The 24779-nt window shown below is 45.1% G+C and overlaps 6 protein-coding genes across 6 annotated transcripts; 2 read left to right on the top strand and 4 right to left on the bottom strand.

Moving 5' to 3' along the window:
- Nucleotides 1-1978: 1978 nt before the first annotated feature.
- On the bottom strand, nt 1979-2302 carry N7446_010875 (uncharacterized protein; the record flags this gene model as incomplete). The annotated part of the gene is made up of 1 exon (XM_058519618.1): nt 1979-2302. The coding sequence occupies one exon, from the start codon at nt 2300-2302 to the stop codon at nt 1979-1981; it is 324 nt and encodes a 107-aa protein (XP_058368456.1).
- A 3512-nt stretch (nt 2303-5814) lies between these two features.
- On the bottom strand, nt 5815-6634 carry N7446_010876 (SDR family NAD(P)-dependent oxidoreductase; the record flags this gene model as incomplete). Its single annotated transcript, XM_058519619.1, has 2 exons — nt 5815-6523; nt 6576-6634. The coding sequence occupies 2 exons, from the start codon at nt 6632-6634 to the stop codon at nt 5815-5817; spliced, it is 768 nt and encodes a 255-aa protein (XP_058368457.1).
- A 1486-nt stretch (nt 6635-8120) lies between these two features.
- On the top strand, nt 8121-9840 carry N7446_010877 (Multicopper oxidase; the record flags this gene model as incomplete). Its single annotated transcript, XM_058519620.1, has 3 exons — nt 8121-8123; nt 8180-9518; nt 9815-9840. 3 exons carry the CDS (start codon nt 8121-8123, stop codon nt 9838-9840), a joined length of 1368 nt encoding a protein of 455 aa, XP_058368458.1.
- A 4349-nt stretch (nt 9841-14189) lies between these two features.
- Nucleotides 14190-15849, bottom strand: N7446_010878 (fungal specific transcription factor domain-containing protein; the record flags this gene model as incomplete). Its single annotated transcript, XM_058519621.1, has 4 exons — nt 14190-14378; nt 14428-14461; nt 14509-14788; nt 14847-15849. 4 exons carry the CDS (start codon nt 15847-15849, stop codon nt 14190-14192), a joined length of 1506 nt encoding a protein of 501 aa, XP_058368459.1.
- A 1519-nt stretch (nt 15850-17368) lies between these two features.
- N7446_010879 (uncharacterized protein) lies at nt 17369-19056 on the bottom strand (the record flags this gene model as incomplete). The annotated part of the gene is made up of 5 exons (XM_058519622.1): nt 17369-17490; nt 17539-17743; nt 17794-18530; nt 18584-18927; nt 18986-19056. 5 exons carry the CDS (start codon nt 19054-19056, stop codon nt 17369-17371), a joined length of 1479 nt encoding a protein of 492 aa, XP_058368460.1.
- Nucleotides 19057-20288: 1232 nt separating this feature from the next.
- Nucleotides 20289-21371, top strand: N7446_010880 (SMP-30/gluconolactonase/LRE family protein; the record flags this gene model as incomplete). The annotated part of the gene is made up of 1 exon (XM_058519623.1): nt 20289-21371. One exon carries the CDS (start codon nt 20289-20291, stop codon nt 21369-21371), a length of 1083 nt encoding a protein of 360 aa, XP_058368461.1.
- Between the last annotated feature and the right edge of the window lie 3408 nt (nt 21372-24779).

Consider the following 24779-nt stretch of genomic DNA (forward strand, 5'->3'; position numbering starts at 1 on the left):
TAAATTTACGGATAGGATGCCATTATGAAGAAAATGTGCAAGGGTTGAATCTAAAATCAAAAGGTACTATATTTCATAAGGGACAGCTCTAGTAATAAAGCGCCATGAACATCATTGAATGGAGGAATCATGAATCAGATTTTGGGAAACAAATCTTAAAAAATAAAGGGAAGTAGAACCTCATAAGCAGGCCCATGGGACAAAAAATCACTTCTGGGAACCCCTAAAAAGAAAGACAGGACGTAAATGGGAATCTAAATTGGGCTCGGTGCGGATACAGTAGTATGGCGATAAGCAGGTCATGAGTGTTCTGCTTGTAAGCAAGGTATTGTAAATCGTAACTAGTTCACGCTGTCTGATTCAGAGTAAGCGTCTGGACTGTCACTTGGGTGGTACGGGAAAGTGGCCGCTTGCCATATCCATGAGGCCCATTCCAGCTCTTCGTGTTGGAATTTTTACATTTCCATCGAAACTTCCCGCTACCATGGATCGCCCATACAGTTAGTTCCTAACTTACATAGAACATGATATTTCTGTAAAATACTGTGTGGGTAACGGTACAGGAATATTGATATTCCGGAGCTATTCTTGGTACAGACTAGTGGATCTTCGTATTAGGGTTTTGAGAAACAAACAAAGAGTGTAGGTGGTGATACCAGTTGCCGGAAGCACTGTAACTTGGCAAGTTTACTTTCGCCCGCTGTACACCTGGTTATCACGCTTCTCGCTGTACATCTGCTCGTCGCGTTTCTCGCTGTAAGTCAGAGCTCCAGCAGTTTCTCTTCTATGATAGGTAGACCTCGCCAAAATCGCGGGTTGGGTTTCGACCCTTGACCCAAAACCCGCCAAGAAATTTGAATACAGGTAATATATACCATATTACATATCATCATATGAGTTACGGTCTGTATTACAACTGTTATTCCGTAATATACGGGCTCATGGGTTCTTGGCGGGCTAGCGGGTACCCATGGGGTACCCGAAAAAGCAATATGGCGAGGTCTAATGATAGGCATTGGCATGAATGATAGCGTCTAGGTTCAGTTAGCTTATTCTTGACCATATGATCAGTCGCCGAATAATCAATTTATACTCGCAAAAAATTTACCTTAATTTGCTTGCTCAGCATGTGCAGAGAGGCGTATACTATGATCCTGCATTCGCGAATTATTTCGCGAGCTGGGCGAGAAGGCAGGACACCCAGCAGTATGGATAGGCCGGGACAAAGGGATAGGCCGAGACAAAGGGATAGGCCGGGACGAAGTTTAACGCTCCTGGGAACAGCATATCCAACGGGAATTCAGTGATTATCAATCATTGAAACGCGAATCTAAAGGTAAGTTGATTAATGACAGAGAGTAGCGCTTTGCTCTAACCTCCTTCCTGGGAGTCAAATGATCGAATTCACAGGGACGATTTAAATAAACAGCGCCATCAACTAAACCTTACGGACGATAAGTCTATTCAAGTAGCGGTGCAATGTTATAGGAAGGTAGCAATTGAAGAGGGTTAATACTTTAGAGGTTTGCGTATCCGAAACATGGTCAACAGGAAGTAGATCCGTACCCAGCCAATTCGTTCACCTGCAGTCCGGTCTGTCTTCGCCGGCTGATCCCGCTCACTCGAGCACAGTCAAATCTATCTAAAGGGGAAATTACAGAAAACGCCTGGACAAGGCGGTACACACGAGGTGCGACTTTCATTAATCTTGCAATATCGACCTGCCGTGTGACATTAACTTGGATATTTTGGATCGAGACCGAACAAGTAATTTTACCCCCAGAAAGAAAAAGTCGTGCTACTGAAGGTTTAAAAATGCACAAAATGCTAAGGGGAAAGTCTAAAGGACATCGTATTTGCTAAAGCAGACCAAAATACACTGCAATGTCTAAACCAACCTCAACAATGCCTCCAGTTCACGTCGCTCATGTCGACAGAAAACAGAAGTAAAAGTAAAGAGAGATAAAACACTTTTGCATCACCCTTTCTGAGGTGCATCCATTGTGGCCTCCAGCCTTTTGTATCTCCACTCATAAACCGCCATTTCTCTCTTGATATTAGGAGAGAAGTTCTCCTCTTTGCCAGCCAGTTCCGTTTCGCTGTCCATCAAAGCTTTCCATCGCTTGAGAATTTGGCCTTGGGCTTCGGTGACCGAGGTCAAGTCTGGGTCCTGCGAGGCCATGCGCTCGTCATACGTAGATCGCCATGCCAGTAGTGCCAAGAAAAGCGCCATCTCGAATTTGCTGTATTTCAGTCCTTGAGCCTCGGGCACCATGTTGTCTTGTGCGCATTTCGGGGGCATTTCGGAGGAAAGTACTTTTTGAAAGGAATGTGCTACTGTAGACTCGGAATAGCAGTGGAGTGTGTCGTGAAAAGCAACGACGGTAGATAAGGTAGTATTCTTCTCAAGAAACGAAGCCTGTATCCGACCGGCAATGGTGAAGCAGGAGGATCAGTAATATCCGAGGCTACGAGGCTGGGGTTGAAATGCCATGGAACAGCAACGCCACATGGCGAACTTGCACCATAACGAGGTAGTGTGGAACAGATACAGCACTAGTGCATGCGAAGTTATGAAGGCTTGGCAGAAAATAGGCTCCCGCGGCTGTCCTGCTGTGATAGGACCACATAGCCCCTCATACCTAGACTAACGCTCTTCAGGAATCTGCAATCATTGTGGGGGTCAAAATAGCGACGGCCGCCCATTCGTTCACCGACAATACTTTGCTTGGATCGTAATTGCCTCAAAGTCGAAAAAAGTCTTCTTGACTGCAGTTTAACGACCTTCCACTTGGAACCTAAGTGTGGCCTACCGTCTAATATGGCTGAGCTCCTCAAGTCCATTCCTGTAGTTTAGAGGCGCTGGTGGAGAACGAGGGGAATTATCATAATGCGATGGCTTACACTGAAGAATACGTGACCCTACGTATTATCACTGTATGGATTCGACTGTATGAAAAGAACATTCCATAGGGATGTAAACAAGCCAAACATGATGAACCGGAAGGTTCTCGAGAATCTGACAAGGTGTCACTTCCCTCTCCCGCTCTCCGGGCCGACGTGCTTCAAGAGTCAACTTTATGATTGATTAGCTCTGAGGAAAAGGTCGGCCGATTTTTCAGTGGTAGACCGGTCGGCGCTAAATACAGGCAACTCGCGTTCCAACACGCTAGTATATACGCTACATTTCAACGCGTTATAGCAGTCTCTCTTACCCGATTAAACAGCCAACACGTGGGAAAAGACCCAGAGCTTGATTGCGTTCTAGGGCTAAGATCAGCGAATTATGTGAAGTTTCTGCCAGCAGTATTGGAAAAGTGGGCCCTAGGCAGAAGTACACGAGGTCGAATACTTATGCAACACCACTGTAGTTGGATTCTAAACCCACAATTTACTAGGCTGAGTACGGATTCGTATTTTGGTCTAGTTTGGAAATTGAACTTAAATGGCAGCTATAGGCGTCCGAGATCTTCCGAGCAGAAAAATGAACGTATTATAGTAGCTGGAGGATCTGCAGCATGTCCTCCGTTTACTTTAAACTACGAATTTTAGACCTATTGTTGCGCAAGAAAATAAATCGATGGTATTACTAGCTTCTCCAGTCAAAGTGGGTTCATCCATCTACGAACTATCAATTACGTATACAGGTACTGCGAAACCCGTTTCTGATCTTATAATCTCCATTTAACTTCCGTTGAATGTTATCTTCACATTCAAATGTATCCATACCTCATTTCCATTTCGCAGTAATACCTGATAGCTCCTTTCGCACAAAAAAGATTGACGCGGATATTCACGCCGTCCTTTAAATTGCCGGTGATAGCCTCAATGTAGATGCCTATGACAGACTGGTCGACACCAAAAACAAAGGTGTCGCTGTCAACATATCCGATAGACTAAAGAGGCTGCCATTAATTTATCTGTACAATCTGCTGGATAAACGATTTACTTGCTTTTACTGGCCCAAAAGTCCAATCGAGGTTGTAACATTGCTCCGGATAGGACAGATTTAGGTCAAAACCACTCTGATCTGCATACCAAGTATGTGACCATCGTCCGGAGAAGTGAGACTGACAGAAGTACCTGTTATCGATATTAGAATAGAGTACAATAGTTACGGGACATTCATACTAGTGATGTATGTTTCGCTCATTTTGTTGGTATAACCTTGAGACAGGATACACATCAATTATACCCGAACGAACTGCACGATCATTTACCTTCCTTGGTGAAGATTTTCAAAACGCTGCTCAGAGTATGCTAAAAATATCCTTTGATTGTATAACTCTCGTTCCGTAACCTGCAACCTAAGGCATAGCTGAGCATTGGCAGAACGAAGGATCTTGGCCTCCTGCTAAAGTCTGTGAAGCTCAGCTTTCTCCGCCGTGTAGCAATCCCAAAGCACCGAGTATAGTTCTAATATTTCCACACAGGAGGTATGGCTGAAGTGCTGTGAGCATTGGAGGTTTTGCGTTTGTGGTTCTGACGGAGTCAAGCAAGCCTGAAATGCTTCGCCTACCTCGAAGCCCTAATATAGAAATTCAGTCTGCATTCAAAAGAACTTTGAATATACTGACGAGGCATGTGTCTGCACTTACATGAACATTGTTGATAATGGATTCAGCGTGGTCAGGTGATCCAGGGCTGGCCTCACCGTTAGCAGTATCTTGCTCGAAAATGGAGGTAGCCATCGATGCCAGACAAAGGGTTCACGATTTTTGCTGTTTCGGTCTGGTGATATTTATATTACGCGACAATTATAAAGATTTTGGATTGGCTCAGACTATTATTGTCGGAGCCATCTATTTTGAGACTGATTCAGTTATGATGACGCGAAACATGCGGTTTCGCTGGGATGATCTCTCTTGCACCTGTACTTCTAGTTTTGAATCGATATGCCAATCGATATGGAATATCTTGCGGTAGTTGAAATTGATGATGTGACGAATGGCGACGAGTAACTCCTTGCGTGCACCAATATGAACGGTCTTCAAATCTTCAATTAAAGCACAATACGTGGAAGCCCTTCCTGATTCTCCGCCCGAAACGGGTCTCGAAATAGGCTCGTGCCCTCATTTTGATTGCTATTTACGGGAACCAAAACTCTGTACTCTTCAGCAATAAAAAGCTTTTAATGGCCCTGTTAAAATTGCCATCAATTTTCATTCATAGTTGCTCGAGAAAGACAAAAAATGTCCTGAATTTGAGCTCAATTTCGTTCCCGCACAAACGACCGTTCTAAGGGCGGGTGATTATAGAACAAGGAGGAAAGATGTTAGAAGGACGATGTATATGGGACATCCCAAACTCACACCCTTCCATATGGCTCACAGTAATCCTCCTATATAAGTAATCTTCGCTTATAGCGTGATACTTGGAGAGTAAATCATCACGACAACTTTCCTCTTGAAGGTCGCCATCAAGCGCTTAATACTTGAGGGCCTACTATGAAGGTATTCTGGCGTTGATCCACCTGAATCCGGAGTTCTTCCGCATATACTTTTTCGCTGTAAAATCAGATAACTGCATCCTGTCTGGATCTGCACTTTTTGCTCTTATTCTTCCTCCCACCTGGGTCTTCGGCATCAAGTGACCCTCATCCCCAGGCAGACTGGCCTATTTTTGCTGGATCTAAGCTCTGAAAAAACCGATTGGATCTTCATGGGGTGGGTCTTCGTATCCAAAGAAAGTGGAACCAATCATCCTCGTAGCAGGTATAAGATTTGCTGGGTCTCAAACTATTCAGATGTGACCATGAGTAAAAGAGAAAAGAGAAGTTCAAACAAGCCACATTGTATGGCTGTAAGCTATCCATCATTTCAACCCGCCAGCAAGCAGAATACTTTGTCCAGTCAGATAACCAGTCTTGCAGAGCATCGTTATCACATTAGCACATTCCTGCGGTGTACCTAACCGACCCACTGGAATGTTGGACACATCTCCAGATGTCCCTTTTAGGGATTTGGCGTCTGGGATCATTCCGGTATCACCAATCATCGCCGGTGCCACATCATTAACCGTGACCCCATCGTGAGCCAGTTTAGTGGCTAAGTTCTTCATCATGCCAGTGAGACCAGCCTTGCTAGCAGCGTAATGACAACCATTTATTCCGCCCCCGATTCCCGCAATCGATGACATAAAGATGATTCTCCCCCACTGTTGAGAGACCATGTATGGGACAGCGAGCTTAGACAGCAGGAAGGAGGACACAAGATTCACTTGTATCATCTTTTGAAATTCTTCGATCGGAATGTCGACAATGTTTGAAATTCGTTTGCCGTAGCCTGCGTTTGAAATCAGGATATCCGGTCCAGACTGCTCGTGGAGCGATTGAATTTGTTCATAAAGGGTTGCAATATCATCCGCATTGCTGACATCCACTCTATGAGACGTGACCCGACGGGATGAGTCTTGCGTTTTCAGCTCGTCAATGAGGGCATCGACAGCTGATTTATTTGTGGAATATGTCAATGCTAGATGTGCCCCATGAGCGAACAGATCACGGGCGCAAGCTGCTCCAATGCTTTTGGCAAGTTGTCAGTGACAAGCATAATATGAATGAACGAGAAGGTTACCCTCCTGAGGCACCCGTAATCAAGGCAAGTCTTCCATTGAGGTCGTTGTTGAGAACCATGTCTGCTTTACTTGTCCCAGATGTGGAACGAAGACAGGGAAGAAAACTGAATAAGTATCGTTTTGTATGGCCAGCTTCGGCACCTTCGGGAAATGCGGCTACTCTATGAAAGCTTTTCGTAACCCTTTTTCTAAGCTATCCACCAATCATTGCCTTTTGTCAGCATGGGATTTGCCGTCTGTCCATATCCCGCCACCGGTGTCCCTTCCCCCAAAAAAGCTAGATTGCGTGTGATGTCTAATGCGATGACCAATCGGCATTTGATGGAGTAGCTCTTCGCCTGCTCGACTAATATCATATAAATATTCTGGAATAGAATCTACCGCCATAATTCAACCGCCGTGTGTGCGGAGATATGGTTCTAATGCCGACAAACTTTAGAAGAAAAATAAACCCTTCCGCCTCCTCCACCCAAAAATCGTCCATTTACTCAGTTTTCAAGTGCGAAAGCGTCGAAAGCGATGATACATGCCAGAAACACAATGTGTCAGTAACCGAAGGAAATGATTAAACTATTTGTTATTGGCAACTGAGGATCCAAAATATTCTGTTTGTACAGGCCAATCGGCTTCTACTAAAAGTTTTGAGTTTTAGCCCATGATTTTCTAATTCAATGGGAGCATAATACAGAAGACCCCGGCCTTGTGAACAAAGAAGTCTTGTCTATACAAAGCCACTGCCCTCTTGCAATTGTAGCTGTATGGTGTTCCGGCACCCACGTCCGGTGTCTGATTCATGGAAAGAAATTCAAGAGGTGATTATTGACTTGGTGCAGGAAGCTGTGTTCAGAAAGAACTAAATCGTATACCAAGTCTCCTTGGCCATAATCATCATTACGGTTTTTAATTCTTGAACAACAAGCGTTAGGCATGAATGCACTATTTGGCACCAGTTGCCCTCAACCCACATTTTGATTTTCGCAGATTTGCTAAGTAGCGTTTGGAGTCTCCATTTTTACATTTTATTCCCCCGTAGTTGAACTCTATTGCGCCAATAATGTTAATGGGTATTGAGTGAACGGGTAGAAGAAGGAGTGGACTTTTAAGTATCAACTAGACAATTCTGGAGATAACAACAGCCGATAACAAAAAAAAAAAAGACCTTAACTAGATTGTCTGCTAGTCAAATATTGAACCGGAAAATTAACGCAAGCTGTGTACATAAATGGAACATTTTACGCCCTCAGTTGAAAAGCTTAACCTCACCTGGGAACAACATTATTCTCGCCACTAAGATGATTTTGCTGCGTTATATTCTTTTATTACCCTCATTCTGTTTTGTTTGGGCAGCAAGGCTTATGCGACACGATGAACACTTTACTCCTGACGTCATTCTCCGCGTCACTGCTAAGTCAATTCCGATTGCTTGTACGACTCGTTTTACTGTGGTCATCAATGAAACCACGCCAGGGCCTTTGATAGCCCTCCATGAAGAGAAGGTGACATGGATTAGGGTTTACAACGACATTTCAGGACAAAACCTAACCATGGTAGGTTATCCAATTAACGATGTTCTAGCCACACCGACTAAGTATGAGGATTATAGCACTGGCATGGATTAAGCCAGTCAACTGCTCCTTTTTCAGACGGTTCTCCTATGGCGAGCCAGTGGCCGATACCTCCAGGACACTTTTTCGACTACGAAGTGCGGCCCCAATACGGCGAAGCTGGGACATACTTTTACCACTCCCATGTCGGCTTCCAAGCTGTGTCGGCAGTAGGGCCTCTGATTGTGCGCGATTCCCGAGATCCTCCCTATTCGTACGATGAAGAACGCGTTATTCTTCTGACAGACTATTTTGACAAGTCTGATGCGCAAGTGGAGCAAGGCCTAACCTCAGATCCATTTACCTGGAGTGGTGAGACCGAAGCTATCCTTGTGAATGGCCGGGGCACAATTAACAACTCCACTTCAGGAGGGCTCTCGTGCTCTCTTGCTTCATTGAATGTTGAGCCAAACAAGACATACCGATTTCGTATTATTGGCGGCACGGCTCTTTCCTTCGTTTCAATGGCATTCGAGGGCCATGAAATGGTGATTATTGAAGCGGACGGAGGCTACACTCAGCCCCTGCCAATCAGACACCTCCAGATAGGCGCGGGCCAACGCTACAGTGTCTTACTCCGGACCAAAAGTGAACGGGAGCTTTATACAGAAGGTCGCAAGAAGTTTTTTCTACAGCTCGAGTCAAGAGAACGACCGACTCTCACACGATCATACGCCGTGCTTGAGTATCCGAGAGAGAAGTACGATAACATTCAGCCGCCAGAGATTCCACCTATGGAGCTGCCCACTACGACTTTTGACTGGGTTGACAATGACCTTTCCCCCCTCATCCCAAACGACTTCCCTTTGCTCGCCAATGTCACCAGACGGGTGATTGTAAAGGTCGAGCAGATCATAAATGGCTCTATCTCATGGAGGCAAAATGGTGCACCTTGGGCCGAGGCATTCCCGCAAACCCCATACCTTGTGGCGCTCTACCAGAACAATGAAGCGGCTCTTCCGTCATATGATGTGGCCATTGAAAATGGCCTAGGCATTGATCCTCGCGTCCGAGCTTTTCCGGCCCAAATTGGGGAGGTGTTAGAAATTGTGATCCAAAATTCAGGTTCAACTGCCGGAGCACTCGATGTGCATCCTTTTCACTCACATGGCTTGCATTTTTACGATATTGGAAGTGGACCAGGAACCTACAATGTCACTGAAAATGAATCTTCTCTAAAGTTTCGACAACCAATCCAACGTGACACAACGATGCTTTATCGATATTCCACAACCGCACCCACAGGGCAAGCTGCAGGGTGGAGAGCATGGCGCGTCCGGGTTACAGATCCTGGAGTGTGGATGATCCATTGCCATACTCTACAGCATATGATTATGGGTATGTATTTGGTCTCCCTTTGTGCTTCCTACTCCCAGGCATACAGATATATATATACAATATATATATTTGCTTTTTGCGTCTGAATCTCTTCACGTCAATCTTCCTGGTTAACTCAATTCCATCCACTAGGAATGCAAACAGCCTGGGTGTTTGGTAACACAGATGATATACTTAGACTGCCCCGACCGATGGTTCAAGGATACTTGACATACGGAGGAAGTGTATACGGGAACCTTACCCATTGGCCTGAGGTTGTTCATGCAATGAAATCAAGTGACTAGGATGCTGAATAGCTTCCGCTATCGAAGACTCCTCATAGCTGCGGCTTTTCAGAAAAAATATTTACTGTTTTAGCTGCTGAAATGTTTTACCTCGTACCTAGGGAAGAAATTGGTTTGGCACAACTCGACATAAAAGTGGCATAAAGGAATTAGTAGTGCGCCACTGTATCCGGTGGAATGTGCTTTTGAATGGGTCATAAATATGGCTTTGTAGGGTTTACGGTCCAAAGTGCTTGGGCTTCGCTAGATAATGGTTCATCTTCTTAAAATGCAGGTATATATTTACGATTTAAGGCCATACGCGCTATCTTTGTACGATTGGGAGTCGTCCAAGCGGTATATAAATCTATGAAAATTGTGTCTGCAGACGTGAAGTATGTTTGCTTACCGCATGACGCTTAGCACTACTAACCTCTTCTGGCCGGATATATCTCGACCCGATTTTGGGCACTGGGATTAATGCATCATGATACTTTCACTTGGACTCCATTCCCTTTATATAGGTAAAATGACCGGTCAATTTTTGGGTTGAAATGGGTTTCTGGTTCGCTACCCATTGTGTATGAAAGCCACTCTTATGGCAGCTCTAGACGATCATGATCCGATTCCCCTAGTTGTTCACGACCTTCGACAGTCGAAGGGTTTGCGCGGACCACCGTGAGAAGACTGTTGAGCACTGTAAACTCCATTTTCAATTTGATGCTGTAAACTACCGGTTTGTATGTTGTCTGGACTTCGAAGTTGTTGGTGTACTCAGTGGCGAGAAGGGTTGCATCCAACAGTACCGTGATGATGTTGACAATGATAAGGTTAATGATAACCGTTTGCCCAACAGAACCTTTCATATCAAGAACAGGTCTCAGATCTGTTATTGCTTCCCAGATATACAGAGCGCTAATGATCGTCTCTTGGATGGCGAACCCAGTCAGTTGGATCCGCTCATAGATATTGAATGGCGTGACGAAGCTCTTGACGCCGAGGTTGCTCCCAAGAAAGAAGATGGTAACAGGGACATGCAAGATGCAAAGATTGAATGCGATCATGTATAGGACCCAGCGACAGCGGTGTGAATGGGTGGTCACCAGATGTAGTCGCGAATATAGCACCACGGACTGACCCGTCACCATGGCGTACCAGCCAATGCAAATCAAAACACACATAGGGAAGTTAGGAGCGAGTGCAAAGTATCGAAGGAATACCGAAATGGCGTGGAGTAGGATCCCCAAAGTGGAGTAGGATCCCCAAAGTGGCGATCAGCATGCTCCAGAAGTAGAGTCCGTGGCGAAGCGACACTTGAAGGTGGTGAAGATCGAAATCACGATTTCCAGAACATTGTAACATGCTAGAGCGAAAAATGCTGCAATCAACATGGCCATCGCCCGGGACACATTTATGGGCCCTGCTTCGCCAGCCATGATAACAGCCGATCTGGTTGGCGATCATGGAAGAGAGGGAGTGGCAGATGGTCGAGTTTTTATATCAGGATGATTTATCGCTCAGACCGTTATGGGCGACCTGAGCACACTCATCGTTTCTTATGTTCGCTTCTCTGTGGCGAGGAAGAAAAGCATCTTAGTCTAGGCCCGTTGTTCACGAGTCAACAGCATCATCAACCAACAGACATGATAATCGCCATAGTTGGTGGCGCTTTATCTCCACCAATGGGGAAGTAGCGACCGTGCCAAGCCCATTCTCTAGGACCTGACAGGTCACAGATGGGAACAAACTATGGAAAACAGTGTCACCCGCCCCAATTATTGACAGGTGGGTCTGTGTCAACTTCTGGCCAGTCGCAGTCAGCGATTGTCCATCCCCTCCATGGCGCTATATTCGAAATTGGATTTCTACGTTCTGCTACTATGTTGCTGGAATTGCTTACCCTATGTAAAATTTTACTGCCCTATGGTCCCGTTTATTTGCACTGGCCAGCAGTTTGTATCACCAAGTAATATTAGTCTTACGTGTGGGCCATTATGAGTAGTAAGCCCTGCTGGCTTCACGAGGATGAAGGACAGACTCTCATGCTCCTTTAATTTACATGACCACCTAAAAGTATAGTACAACCACCCTACCCCAGCCGTGTTTTCTTGCCCTATAGCCGAAATTCGTTATCGCCGCCTTTTGGCATGGGCGATCTCTTTTGATGGTTCCGCTGTCCGGTTTGGAAAATAAAACAGAGGATTTGTTCTTTTCTGAAGTTCATCGAGATTGAAACCATGTTTTCGCGACTGGCTATGGAATAGAGCCGACATGTTCTATGTCAAGCCACAATTGTCAACGTGAAGAGGTGACCCACGGGAAGAGTTGACGTGGCGGTCACCCCTTCAAATACCGATTCTCCCTATAGCTGTAACGAGGCAATAGAACCAGTTTTTGGCGTCCTAAGGGGTTCTCGGGTAATTACCCAGAAATCCATTCAGACACAATCAATTTTCGGCAAATAATCTTCTCGCTGCGCACGGAACTAACCCGGTTTCTTTGGTTGGCCAAAGTTAGTGTACAAAGTTTATTAAACGACATCCCTAACTCTTGACCCGTTTCTCAAAACGATATGAATGTGAAGTGCGAAGACCCGAGAATTATCGCAAAGTGGTTTTTTCCCCTTATTAAAAACGATTGTTCAGAACAGGATCGATCCGAATCATGTTAATAACTTTGACGAGACCGGTTTCGTATAGGGTTAATAGCTACCGCAAAGGCCATTATAAGAGTTCAATACTACGGTTGGCAATCGCTTTTACAACCTGGAAATTGCGAGTGGGTGACCGCTATTAACTGTACGAATGCTTCGGTTTAGGCCTTACTTCCGTGCGTGATTTTCAAAGGCAAGGATTACATTGGATCTTGAATCAATAACATTCCGAATTATTGGAGATTTGAACGGGTAGCGTCTAATAAAATCTGCCTTCATTGGCTCGAAAAGCTGCTTAATCCGTCGGCCATTTCTCGTACGAAGAGAAGTTTCAACTCTTGATACCCGACAGCCACGAAAGTCAATTAACACCAAAGTTTGACGAAATTCGCGAACAACTGGTATTATACTTGATATCGGCTGACTTGCAGCCTTAAAGCGTTCGTACGGTCGGATGATTATAATCAAGATACAGAACGGGATGGATCAACTATGTTGACAAACTAGACTTACTCTACGTGTACCCTTCCGCACGGACTCGACCCTTTCAATCCCATCTTATTGAAAAATTGCTTTGGAGCGGCCGGTTTAATGCCTTTTGGCCCGGTCGAGTGATCTCAAAGCTTGATGTTTGTCTTCGGACAGCAAAACCCCTCCCTTTTAGCCAGGGTAAGAAATGGGAGCCAAAAACGCTTCGAACTATACGAAGTTACAAAAGTAAGCTTTGTTCATTAAAGCGTTACTTCGTATGAGGTCTCGAACCCCTCTGAGTCCGATTAAAACCTGACTTTGAAAGCTTACAAAAATACGATGCAATCGGCTTCACTTCACGGGAAAGGAGTAAGCGATTTACAGGTCGCAAATGAGAAGCAGAAGGAAAAGGGCACTCGACCTAAAAAGTAGATACCATCTACCGAAGGCCTTTGCAGCCTTTACAGCCGGGAACAGAAGCATTACCAAGGTGCGGTTTACGCAAAGTTCAGGGACATAGAAGAGATGTATGTCCAGTTTGACCGAGATAGGTTGATTTATTGATTAGTTAGCGCTATGGTAGAGATAAAGGCATCTAAATTTAAAAACTCGGGTTTCGTGGCCTACACGGTGGTCAGTCACGTTAGGTGTCCTTATACGGTTATATGATGCTCGTACGTAACGTGTTCCAAAAAAGTATTCCAGCAGTTACGTTCGTGATCTATTTGCCCATGGAGAACATCTCATCTCGCATTGACCTATTCCACCAATGAATCGACCACCGAAGCCCTTATTGCTGAGCTGAAAACGTATGACCCATCCCGTCAGGTCACGTCTCATAGAGTGAATGTTAGCAATGCAGATGACATTGCAAATATGTTTGGGTAAATTTAGTCACTTTATAAGCAGTGTAGGCCGAGTATCCAAGTTTTAACCGTAGGTCACGGCAAACGGACTTCAAGCATTAGGGAGGAATTAGCAGTGGCCTACTCTGGTGCACTGTGCGGCAAGGACCTCTTCATTGACATTGTGTAATAACGGTAATTTGAATAAAAATTGTTAAAGTCAGAAACGATAAACGAACTAGGCCAGTAATAGTGAAAGAAGTAAGCTATATAACCCCAATAACAAGACCCTAGTGTGTAGGGTTAGACAGGTGACCGCTGGAAATCGAATTAGTAGTACTGCTCGCTCATGTTAAACCAGGAACTTCCATTGGAGTCGAAGGTATGAAAGGAGGGTGACATAGGATCTTGGTGGATCCTATAATCTATGGTCTCATGTTCAGCCCGAGATTTGTGATGAAGTCGAATGAGGCAGTTGTGGCAGGATTAGAAGCATCAAGAGACGAGCATATCGGGATCCTACATCATAGGGCCCGGAGCTTGACCGCTCAAAGCATAGCTTTGTTCGACGTAGCAGCTCTCCAACTGCAACCTTCTCTTCCATCATCATAAATCTCATGGAAAGCATCTGGCACTTACGTTAGAACTTGGCCACCTGAAATAATCTTGACGGTTACCTTGCAGAGGAAGGAAGCCACATGTATACCATGGCTGCAAATAAATTAGCAGAAGACTCAATAGCAGGGGGCCAGGCTCACAAGTAATATCTTAATGGCATGAACTTCAAGTGTTCTTCAGGATCAACATAATTTGCAAGAATATTCAAGTACATTTTCGCGGCGTCAATAGCATCATGCATAAAAGGAAAGTCACGGGTTCCGGTTGCATTGTTGATGGATATATCCTGATCGTCATGGCAGCCAATGTACAAGTCAGACGACTTCGCTCGGCGCATTTCAGATTTGACAGCTAAGGCATTGACGTCAAAACGTAAATATTCATAGGCCATCTGAAGTGTTGCTTTTAGGTGTATAGAACCTATTCTATAATCAGCAGCAAACCGTGGTTGTCCAAAAGGTTATCATCACTTCCTCACATGCTAGGATACCCCAAATCCGGTGCCAGTTCGACATGGCCACCAAGAGTTCCTCCACAGATTTCAAATGATCTTGATCCATTGTCGCGTGGTCAGTTGTGCAGATATCCGAGTTTCTAAACATATGGAAATTGCTGTGCATTTGAATGAGCTCAAGATGTGCCTGAAAAATCTTTCCTTGGGCGTCTTCTTCTGGATTGGTAGGTTGGAGTAAGGAAAACTCATGATAAACCGAACCTACTGTACTACCAGGACTGCCAGGCGAAAATGAGCGCCCAAGGCGGGTTGACAACAATCTATCCGACATATAGCAGCCGATCCAGGTAAGCCTCTGTCGAGAGCCTCTTTCAGAGGGCTCGGCAGACTCACCTGGAACAAATGCGCGCTCTAGTTCTAGAAATTGCGCCGCACGCAAAGCAAGTCCAACGTGCATCCACGCAGCTCGATCCTCCTCTCCGTTTCCAATGTACCCAACGCGTGCAAGGAGGCCGGGAGGCTCCCATTGAGCTAGAAGAAGCAATGCTTCAACTGCATCAATATCACAATCTGCCCCAAAAGAAATCTCGGAAAGAAGTTCTCGCATGTACTCGCAACAGCTCTCGTGGATGTGTTGCATATTGTCGAGAGATTTCGAAGAAATTGTGAGGACAGCGGTGAAGAGGTACTTTTCAGCTGACGCAAATTCATTTAGAGTGTGAGGGTCGAAGTTGCCTTTCGGGACCACTGGAAAATAGCTGTGGAAGCGGCTTGCGTAAAGTTGAACCAGGCACAGCACAGTTTCAGCGTCTAAAGTACCGTTTTGGACAAGCCTATACTTCTTAAGACCAGTGTATGCCTCTTCAAGATCAACGGTGTCCGCCAGGGTGGTATTCGATAATTGCAAATAGGCTATCCGAGCCCTCTGGGCACTTGATGGTGCTTCAGGACAATCGTGGGATCCATTGGCTATGTCTCTCAAGTACTGCCACGCGTCGGATGGATTCCACGGTATATTCAAGCACATTTTGCCTCTTTAAACTGTTAGATAATGTCTTTTGTTTACGAACAAAAGAGGTCTTTAATTACCAATACCCATTAACCAGCCTGCACGGTGCTTAAACGTACCGAAGATTGTAATTAGTTCGTCGTAAACAAAAGCAGGGCTAGGAAAAGTGAGCGAAGAGTGCGGCCTTTCGAGCAAGGAGTATAATTTGATTGGGATTTTACGGGGCGGGATAATAAGATAATAGTACTTTTCAAGCGGTGGCGCAAGATATGTTCATTTGCCGATAAAGCGCTGCATCGGCTACTGTATTATGTGTGCGTGAGCCGGGCTGAGGGAATACCCCAGAACTCTGACAATAAAGGACTGTTGGGTATTCTTCGAGAAGGCGTGACAGTAAAATTTTGACCACCCTGTAGTCCTTGTGGTAGGGCTGGTTAGATATTCCACAATTAGTACTTCCATGTACTGTACGTATAGATAACTTTGAGTTCTCAAATTGCCTACATCCTTTATTGCACCTTACGTCTATATTGCTTGCACCAGAGCGAATATGGCTAATTGACCAAGTGAAGCAGACCGAGGAGATATTGTTGGCATTTGTCTCCGTTCTGCTGAGATCGCTACCCGTAGCGCGCTTTCGCTCCCAATCACTCTGTTTCTTCTATGCTGTATATTTCTAATTAGCTACACCATCTTTCTTAATGTACTACAGCTCTCCAGCGAGTTAAAGCTATTGTGCATTCCATGGCAACTATCCCCGAATTTCCGATGTTGCAGCTATAACAATTCAATGACTTCGGAAAAAGGCTGTTTTGTAACGTCTGCCCCCTGACCAGACATCCATAGAAGTGGACTGATAATTACACAGAGCTCGATTAGGATGCATCAGACGGTAGGTGCTTGCGGAGCAGCGAACACGTGCCATATTTTGGTGTTCCCTCTCAGACAGTGTGCAATAACAGATATATTTTCAAAGTTTCACCACTTTGGGCATTGTTAGGGCTCAAGTCTCAATTCGGGTACATTATTACCGTAAACATGTTGGTTATAAAGTGGACTACACACAGCAAAAATCAAAGCTATTTGATCAGCCTATAGAGGACGAGCTTTACAGGCCCTGGGTGTGAAGTTTAGCAAATCGAATCGATCCCAAACTGCCAGGCCCGCCATGTAAACAGCGAAACTGATGGGAGAAAATATCTTGGTTCTGTGACTAACTATCGAAGAAGGAAGAATCCACCTGGAAAAAGGCCCTGGAGCAAACAGCGAGGCTAGCCTTAGGCAGCTAGATTGCTGCCAAGGCAGGTTGATGCATTTAGCCTGGCCTATTTGTAGGGAACCTTCAATACACATATTGCGCATCTGACATGGACGGCAAATTGTTAAGACGAACTGACTGCATAGACAAGTAACATAAAACCGTTCCGAGCTTTGAACACGAAAAACTGAAGCCTACGGCCAGACACACAAAACGATAGTGAGTATATAAGAACAGAGGTTCCTGTTATCCACATGTGACGGGTACCTACCTTGTAAGCTAAGCCACTTCTTTCCCCGCCATTTCAGCGTGCTCTATAGCAGGTTTGGCAGTGAACAATTCCACTGCCACATGCTCGTCATCACCTGCGAAGAGTCTGTCAACATCTTCAAGCTGAAGGCCTAGAGTTTCGTTAACATTGGTTCAGAAATCATGAAACATTTTCTGACCCTTGGTCTCTGGAAAGAAGAGATAGATGATGGGGACCCAGAGAGTATTCAATACAGCGAATATAATGTACGTTTTCCAGCCAATGTTGCTGATTGCTGGTGGCGTTATCTGTACAATAAGATAATTGCAAATCCAATTCGCGGCTGTACTTATTGACGAGCCACGTTGCCGTAGCCGTAGAGGTAGGATTTCTGATGGATAGACCTGGTGGGTCTAGTTAGCCAGAACAGTCACTCCGTTAGATGTAAACTTACCCAAACAGTTGCTTGAAAACCAATAGTGAACGCTCCTTGGAATATAAAAAGCATTGCTGCTGCTGCAATACCACTCTGGTGAGCGATGGCCGTACTATTCTGAACCTGGTAAATGAGAGCCGTCTGCGCAACCATTACAGCAGCCATGACTGAAACCATTGATAACAATAATGGACGGCGGCCGATGCGATCAATTAGGAACCATGGAATGAAGGAGGCGATAAAGAACCATGTTTGCAGAAAGCCCGACATCAAGCTAGACATATGCGCTGAAAACCCAACAGACTTTTCAAACAATGTCCCAGAGTAGTAAATGATGGCGTTGATTCCGCCTAGTTGCTGGAATATCTGAATGGCACATGCAATAAAGAATCGCTTCTGACTCTGGATCTTATCATTCTTGAGAAGGTCTTTCCAAGATCCAGCTCCGATAGCCTTTTCAACGGCAACAGTGCGAATGATATCTTCATGGAGGGCTAGAATATCAGAGTCGGGTATCTTTCCATGATTTAACCGGCGAAGGACATCCAATGCTTGGTCATGGCAGTCATGGGCTGCAAGCCACCGCGGGGTCTCGTCCACAAGGAGCAGTAGTACAAGCATAGGGAGAAGAAATGCGCACTGGAGGATAACGGGTACACGCCAGGAGTAGCTAGCGGTTTGTGCGGAGAAGCCGTAATCAATCCAATACACTAAGAGGATTCCAAAATTAAGGGTGGATATTTGCATACAGACATCTGTTCCGTGTTAGTATTCAGTATCGCGGCATTTGGCAGACGGTAGCACATACACAATCCTCGCGAAGCCTTCGGAGCAAACTCGGCCTGCATTACTGGGACTGTCGAGTTCACCATGCCAAGACCAATGCCAGAGACAACCCGCCCGACGATGAGGTGCGCTCGATGATAAGCTGTAGCTTGTAGAACTGATCCGACGATCAGGGTGACGACGCCAATAGCAATACTTTTCTTGCGTCCCAAGCTTTCGCCTACGAACGCAGTACATATACTCCCAAAAAATGCACCGACCTCCATGATAGAAACAATAAGGCCAACCATGGTTGGATTAGGCGAATCGAATGTCTCATTGAAGGCACGTTGGTTCACGAGGCCTCCCATGAGGCCATTGTCATACCTATATCTGGTCAATCACGTCTATTGAAACCTGCAAAGCCAAGCTCTTATCGACTTACCCAATCTGCATGAAACCAAGCGCCGTCAACGCCGTCACGGCAGCAAAGAGGTTATTTCCTTGTAGTTTCATGCTGTAGCTGGGGTGCGAGTTACGCAGTGTATAGCACAAATTGTTAAATACAACAAAGAGAAAGTCACTAAAACTTCGTCGCGGAACGTAGCAGCTTAGTGAACTGCCTTAAAGTAAAATGCAGAGGAATGTAAACACAAATATTACATGCAAGAGAGAGCAAGGTTCATCCTAATATAATGTCCTGTTAAGGGAAATAAGTTTTTGGTCACATGGGTTGTTTGGGCCCGTTGAGGTCCAAAATTCAAACTGAAGCCCTATACTATACGAGCAGGGCGCAGACCTTCGCCTTAGACACTAACCGCACAGATAACTGAATTCCCCACAGAGTGGCCATATGTAGGTTTAGAGCCAAATGCTATCATTTCAGCCACCGATAGCGGGTCACTAGACCTCATTATATCGGTAATTAACTGAACTGGGTTGAATAGGAGGTAAGAGTCGGGGACCAATAAATCTCCCGGATTCTTTGGATGTTCTAGACTCATTTCACAGGCCAGCAATATCGGGGGTGGCGTCAAACTTTGCTTAGACCATGGTTCAATGTACCCTTCGGCAATATTGTTTCGACCGACAAGATATTGTGGCAGAAAACCAACTTTGCAGACGTTCGGGTCTGGAGTGTGGCATACAAGCCACAATGGTGTTAAAAGTCTGGGGCATCAAGCCATTAATAACTTCGCACCAATGACCCTCAATTGCCGAAACAGCAAAATACCACGGTATTGTTAAGATGGGCAGAGCAACCCCTGAGAATCAGAGCCTTTACCGATAGATTCTAAATCGCTATGCATTTACCCTGCCAACTGCTCTGAAAAGGTCACTTATGCGGAGAGACCGAGGAGATCAGGTAGTTCCTCGCACCTAGGGCTATAAATCAAGCCTTTTTAAGCCTATGGATGGATTCAGGAGATAGGCTTCACGCACATATCACTGCCAGTACTAAGATGCGGGGTAAGTTGAGCATTGCCTATCGGTTACCGATTTGGATGCATAATGTATGTCGGCAATTGAGTTGTTCCAAACAATCGGCTAATGCTTATAGATTTGAGTTTCAGCCCAACTCGAGGTTTTGGTTTTTTTTTTACCTAGTGTTAGCCAAACATATGCATAGCCGCTCGGGTCATAATAATGATTACGCTGTTGAATTCTGCATACATGAGAGGAACGATTTCAATAATTTTAGTGCAAAACATTGAGAGTACTCTGGATCACCGCCAAGGTTGTTCGCTATGGCCAACTTCCAAGTCAACTTTCATAAACATCAACCCTCAAATTTCGACAAGATTTTAGGTGCCAACCCTCAAGTTTCCATTCTGGCGGATGGAGGTGATTTACCTCTTTACCATGAAGCGTGCATTTACCATGCACCCTCACGCAGCGTCTTCGTGACTTCCAATCAGTTGGCCACTTCTTCCGACCAAGCGAACCCAACAACTGCCAACAAGATTGTCAAGCTCACCAGGGTCTACGATCCTGAGCCAAATCTCGCCACCGGATCACACGTGACCGAAGTCGAGAATATCACATTCCCAAGTATCACCGGTGCAATGCTAAACGGTGGTGTAAATTTTGACTCGGAAAACATTCTTCTTTGCGCACAGGGCTCGAGGGACCCAAAAGATCCATCGGGGATTATCAAACTTGCGGTTCCATCCGTTGCCAGTGGCGATACAGTCTTTGAAACTGTGATCGAATCGTTCCATGGAATCCCGTTCAATTCTGTCAACGACGTGATCGTCCATCCCCATGACCGATCTATTTGGTTTACAGACCCTCCATATGGCTTTCATCAGGGCATTCGACCTCCGCCGCAGTTGCCAAACCACGTATACCGCTACGATCCTAGGAAGGGATCTGTCCGAGCTGTTGCAGACGGATTTGCTCGACCAAATGGCTTATGCTTTTCACCGGAACTCGACACTCTGTACGTGACAGATACAGGTGCAATCCACGGCTCGGCATCAGTGCCGCTGCACCAGTCCGGTCCTTCACACATCTATGCATTCGATGTTGTCCTTAAAAAAGGCTGCTCTGAACCATTCTTGACAAATCGCCGGGTTTTCGCTTATGCCCCGGGAAAAGTACCGGACGGAATCAAATGCGATACTCATGGCAATGTCTATGCTGGTTGTACTGACGGCATCGAGGTCTGGGACCCTAGTGGTGTGTTGATTGGCACTATTAATATACCCGGTGGGGTTTCTAACTTTTGTTTCGGGGAAAAAGGCGCTATGTATGCTTGCAATGAGAACAAACTGCTCAAGATACAGTTGGACGGTGAGAAGGTTAAGGGGGCACTTCTCAATATATGAGCATTGAGCTAGCAACAGCAGCTTTGGTCTTTCATGCGGGGCAAAGGTTAGAACATAGTACCAGTCCTTAGTCCATTCAGGCTGTCAACCAAATTCTCTACATACTGAGTCATTTTTGTCTTTGCACACAGAATTACTTAGTCTTGTAAGTAATCTCGTAAATTATGACTGAGCAAGTCGAACACCTGACTCTCGTTGCTTTCTCCCTGAGCTTGGGATATTTTCTTAGTTTCTCCTTTTCTTTAGCATCATCCAGAGGGATCGCCTTTCCTGTTCTTCCTTCCCAGTAGATCACATCTTAGACAAAAAGTAACAGCTTATCGGTACTTGCTCTTAGATATCGCCATAGGTCGAAGGTCCCGACCCAGAACTTGAGTATACGAAAAACCCATTCCATGTTGAGGAAGGACGTGTTCTCAATTTCACTGATACGGTGTAGCAGGATCTAAAGAAGAACCACGTGCTGGATTACTTCGGCTGCATCCAATTTGCCCTGGGTTGGTTCTTCTCTGCGTTGGAGGCTATATTGCCAGCTCCGTCCACGCTTTTCAACCCTCCTTTGACGTTTTTGACAGTAAGGCTCACTTCCCGTGCTACAAGATCAGGTGTTATGAAGCTGTAGGCCAGGCTATTTTCGGATCTCTAGTGGCTATCTTTTCCCTCTTGCGTTTCCCCATATGTGACTTACGTAGTCACTAGCAGAGTACGCGGACTGAGCCGACGAAACATTCTAAATGACAGTTCGAAGTGCTGCCCAGAGTAATGCTGTGAAGGAACGAGATAGGGAGCATTTGGAATGGACACAATCACAAATCTCCATGATGAATTTTCTTTGGGTAAGGGAAGAAGCTATTATCCTGTCTACCCATGGGCGTTCAAAAGTATCTCCCACTCCACTTTTTCGGGTCCCCTCTCAAAATATATATATCACTTGCACTGTATATAGCACCACCATTTTATGGCCTATAATGCTATAATTAAAAATTGGGGATGCTTAATACAGTCAACTCTCGCTTATACCACGGTGGGATATTGCACATTCTTGATAATAACACATCCCTTGCTTGGATGGCCCCTTCATTCCAGTTTTTTCCATATAAATTGACAGAATATAACACATTTTGTTTTACCACACTTTCTTACTCTCAAATCTGCTTAGTCAGCGCAATCAACCAATCAGAATGCATCAATCTACAAGCTCTCCTACCCTCCCGACCCCACCCAAGCGCGTCAGAATGGGACCAAAGCGTACCAAATTGGGTATATCAGACGCGCAGAAACAGGCACTACGGGCATTTTGGTCTAATACTAGCCCAAAGCCCACGCAGACTGCATGTGCTAAGTGGTTTGAGGACCAATTCAAACAAGTGATTGACCGGTCAACCATATCAAGGATCCTTTCATCCAAATACAATTATCTTGATACGGGCCCTGCAGGGGCAAACAAACGATCTTCATCCTCTCATTGGCCATTATTGGACCAAAAGCTATATGACTGGGCAGATAACCATATTGGCAATGGAATACCAATAAATGGCCCTTTGATCCAAACTAAAGCAGCTGAGCTTTGGAGACAAATACCGGAATACAAAGATCGGACCAAACCTCAATTCTCTGAGGGTTGGTTAACTCGCTTCAAACAACGCCACTCTCTTCAATATCATACTTTCCACGGAGAAGCTGCCTCAGTCCCATCCTCGGTACATGATCAGATCAAAAGCACCAAATCGATTTGCAATCAATTCAAACCGTCCGAAATCTACAATATGGATGAAACTGGCCTATTTTGGCGACGTATGCCAAATGGTGGTCTTTCAAAGGGAAAAATTGCTGGCAAAAAGCTTGATAAAACACGAATCACTATTGTTGTTGCATCAAATGCGGATGGTTCCGATCGAGTCCCTTTATGGTTGATTGGCACAGCAAAAACCCCTCGCGCACTCCGGGGGGTTAATTTCCGAGCTCTGGGATGTGTTTGGCGTCACAACAAGGCAGCATGGATGCGTCATGACATTATGGAGGACTGGTTGCGATCTTTCTATGGGCGTATTCCCTTAGATAAGAAAGCTTTGCTCCTTTTAGACAATGCTTCACCACATGTTATTGGACTCCAGCGAGCGCCACCACCACCCCGGATTACGGTTGTTTTTTTGCCAGCAAACGCAACTTCAATTTATCAACCCTTGGACCAAGGTATTATCCAAAACTTGAAGCACCATTATCGGAAGAAATGGATGCGCTATATGATTGCTTTTCTTGATCGTGGGATAGACCCAAAACAAAGAATGAGCATTTATTATACTGTTACCTGGGTAACGCAAGTTTGGAGAACAAGTGTATCAGACCAAACGATTATCAATTGCTTTAAACAAAGTACTTTGATTAGTCCAAAGTCTATACCTATACCTGAGTCCGCGCCCGAGTCCGCACCTGAGTCTGCACTATTTTCCGAGCCCGGATTGAGTGATGAGATTGAAAGTCTATATAATCAAGCAATTGATAAGCTTGGTGATAAAGATATTGTGCCATTTGACGAGTTTTTGAACCCTTCGGACGAAGACATGTTAGAAGATGGGACTGAAGGGCGAGATGAGACCAATGAGCAAGATATATATATTGCCCCAACAACCTCAGAAATTCAGGATATTGACATTGATGGGCCCCCACCTGAGCTTCTGTCTAATTCTGCTATATTGGACAGCCTCCAGGATATCCTACTATGGATTTGTAGCAAAGAAAAGGGTACCTCGGACCATATTAGACAAATTGAGAGCTTAATCAGCGACTTTGGCAGGATTCAGATTGATGAGAAACGTCAGGTGACTTTGGATCAGATGATGGGATGGAAGACTAAATAGGTATTAGGGCTTAGAGTTAGCTTGTCAAATATTATGTCATCCTCTCACCAAAACACAACTCAATTATACCACGTAATTTGGCTTGGATAGTATGCTGTGGTATAAGCGAGAGTTGACTGTAATAGCACAATAAAATTTTCGCTTAATATTGTGTACAATACCCCTTAGCCTTCCGTACTGCCTTCAAACGTCTTCCCATGCTCAATATTAGCGCATCTATCTTTGCCTGATCTAATGCCTTCCAAGCTTCCACCAGGCATTTTCTAAAATAACGCCAGTCTACCTCCGACCTTCCCATGCCAATAAGCTCCGGAAATAATGCAAAAAGCTTCACTTTTAACCAGCGCCATACCGGTTCAATTGGGTTCAAACCGGGTGAGTGCGCAGGCCAATCCTCGACGTATACTCCATGTGTTTCAAACCACTTTTGCGTCGCCACCGCTAGATGAATCTTTGCGTTATCTTGCTGAAATACTAAACTAGGGGTGTAGATTGGCATCAGACCTTTTTCGAGCGTTGCAATGTACGATTTTGAAGTATAACCCCTCCC

Source organism: Penicillium canescens (assembly GCF_028828765.1).
Source record: "Penicillium canescens strain IBT 15451 chromosome Unknown utg000007l_segment0_segment0, whole genome shotgun sequence".
Lineage (NCBI taxonomy): Eukaryota > Fungi > Ascomycota > Eurotiomycetes > Eurotiales > Aspergillaceae > Penicillium > Penicillium canescens.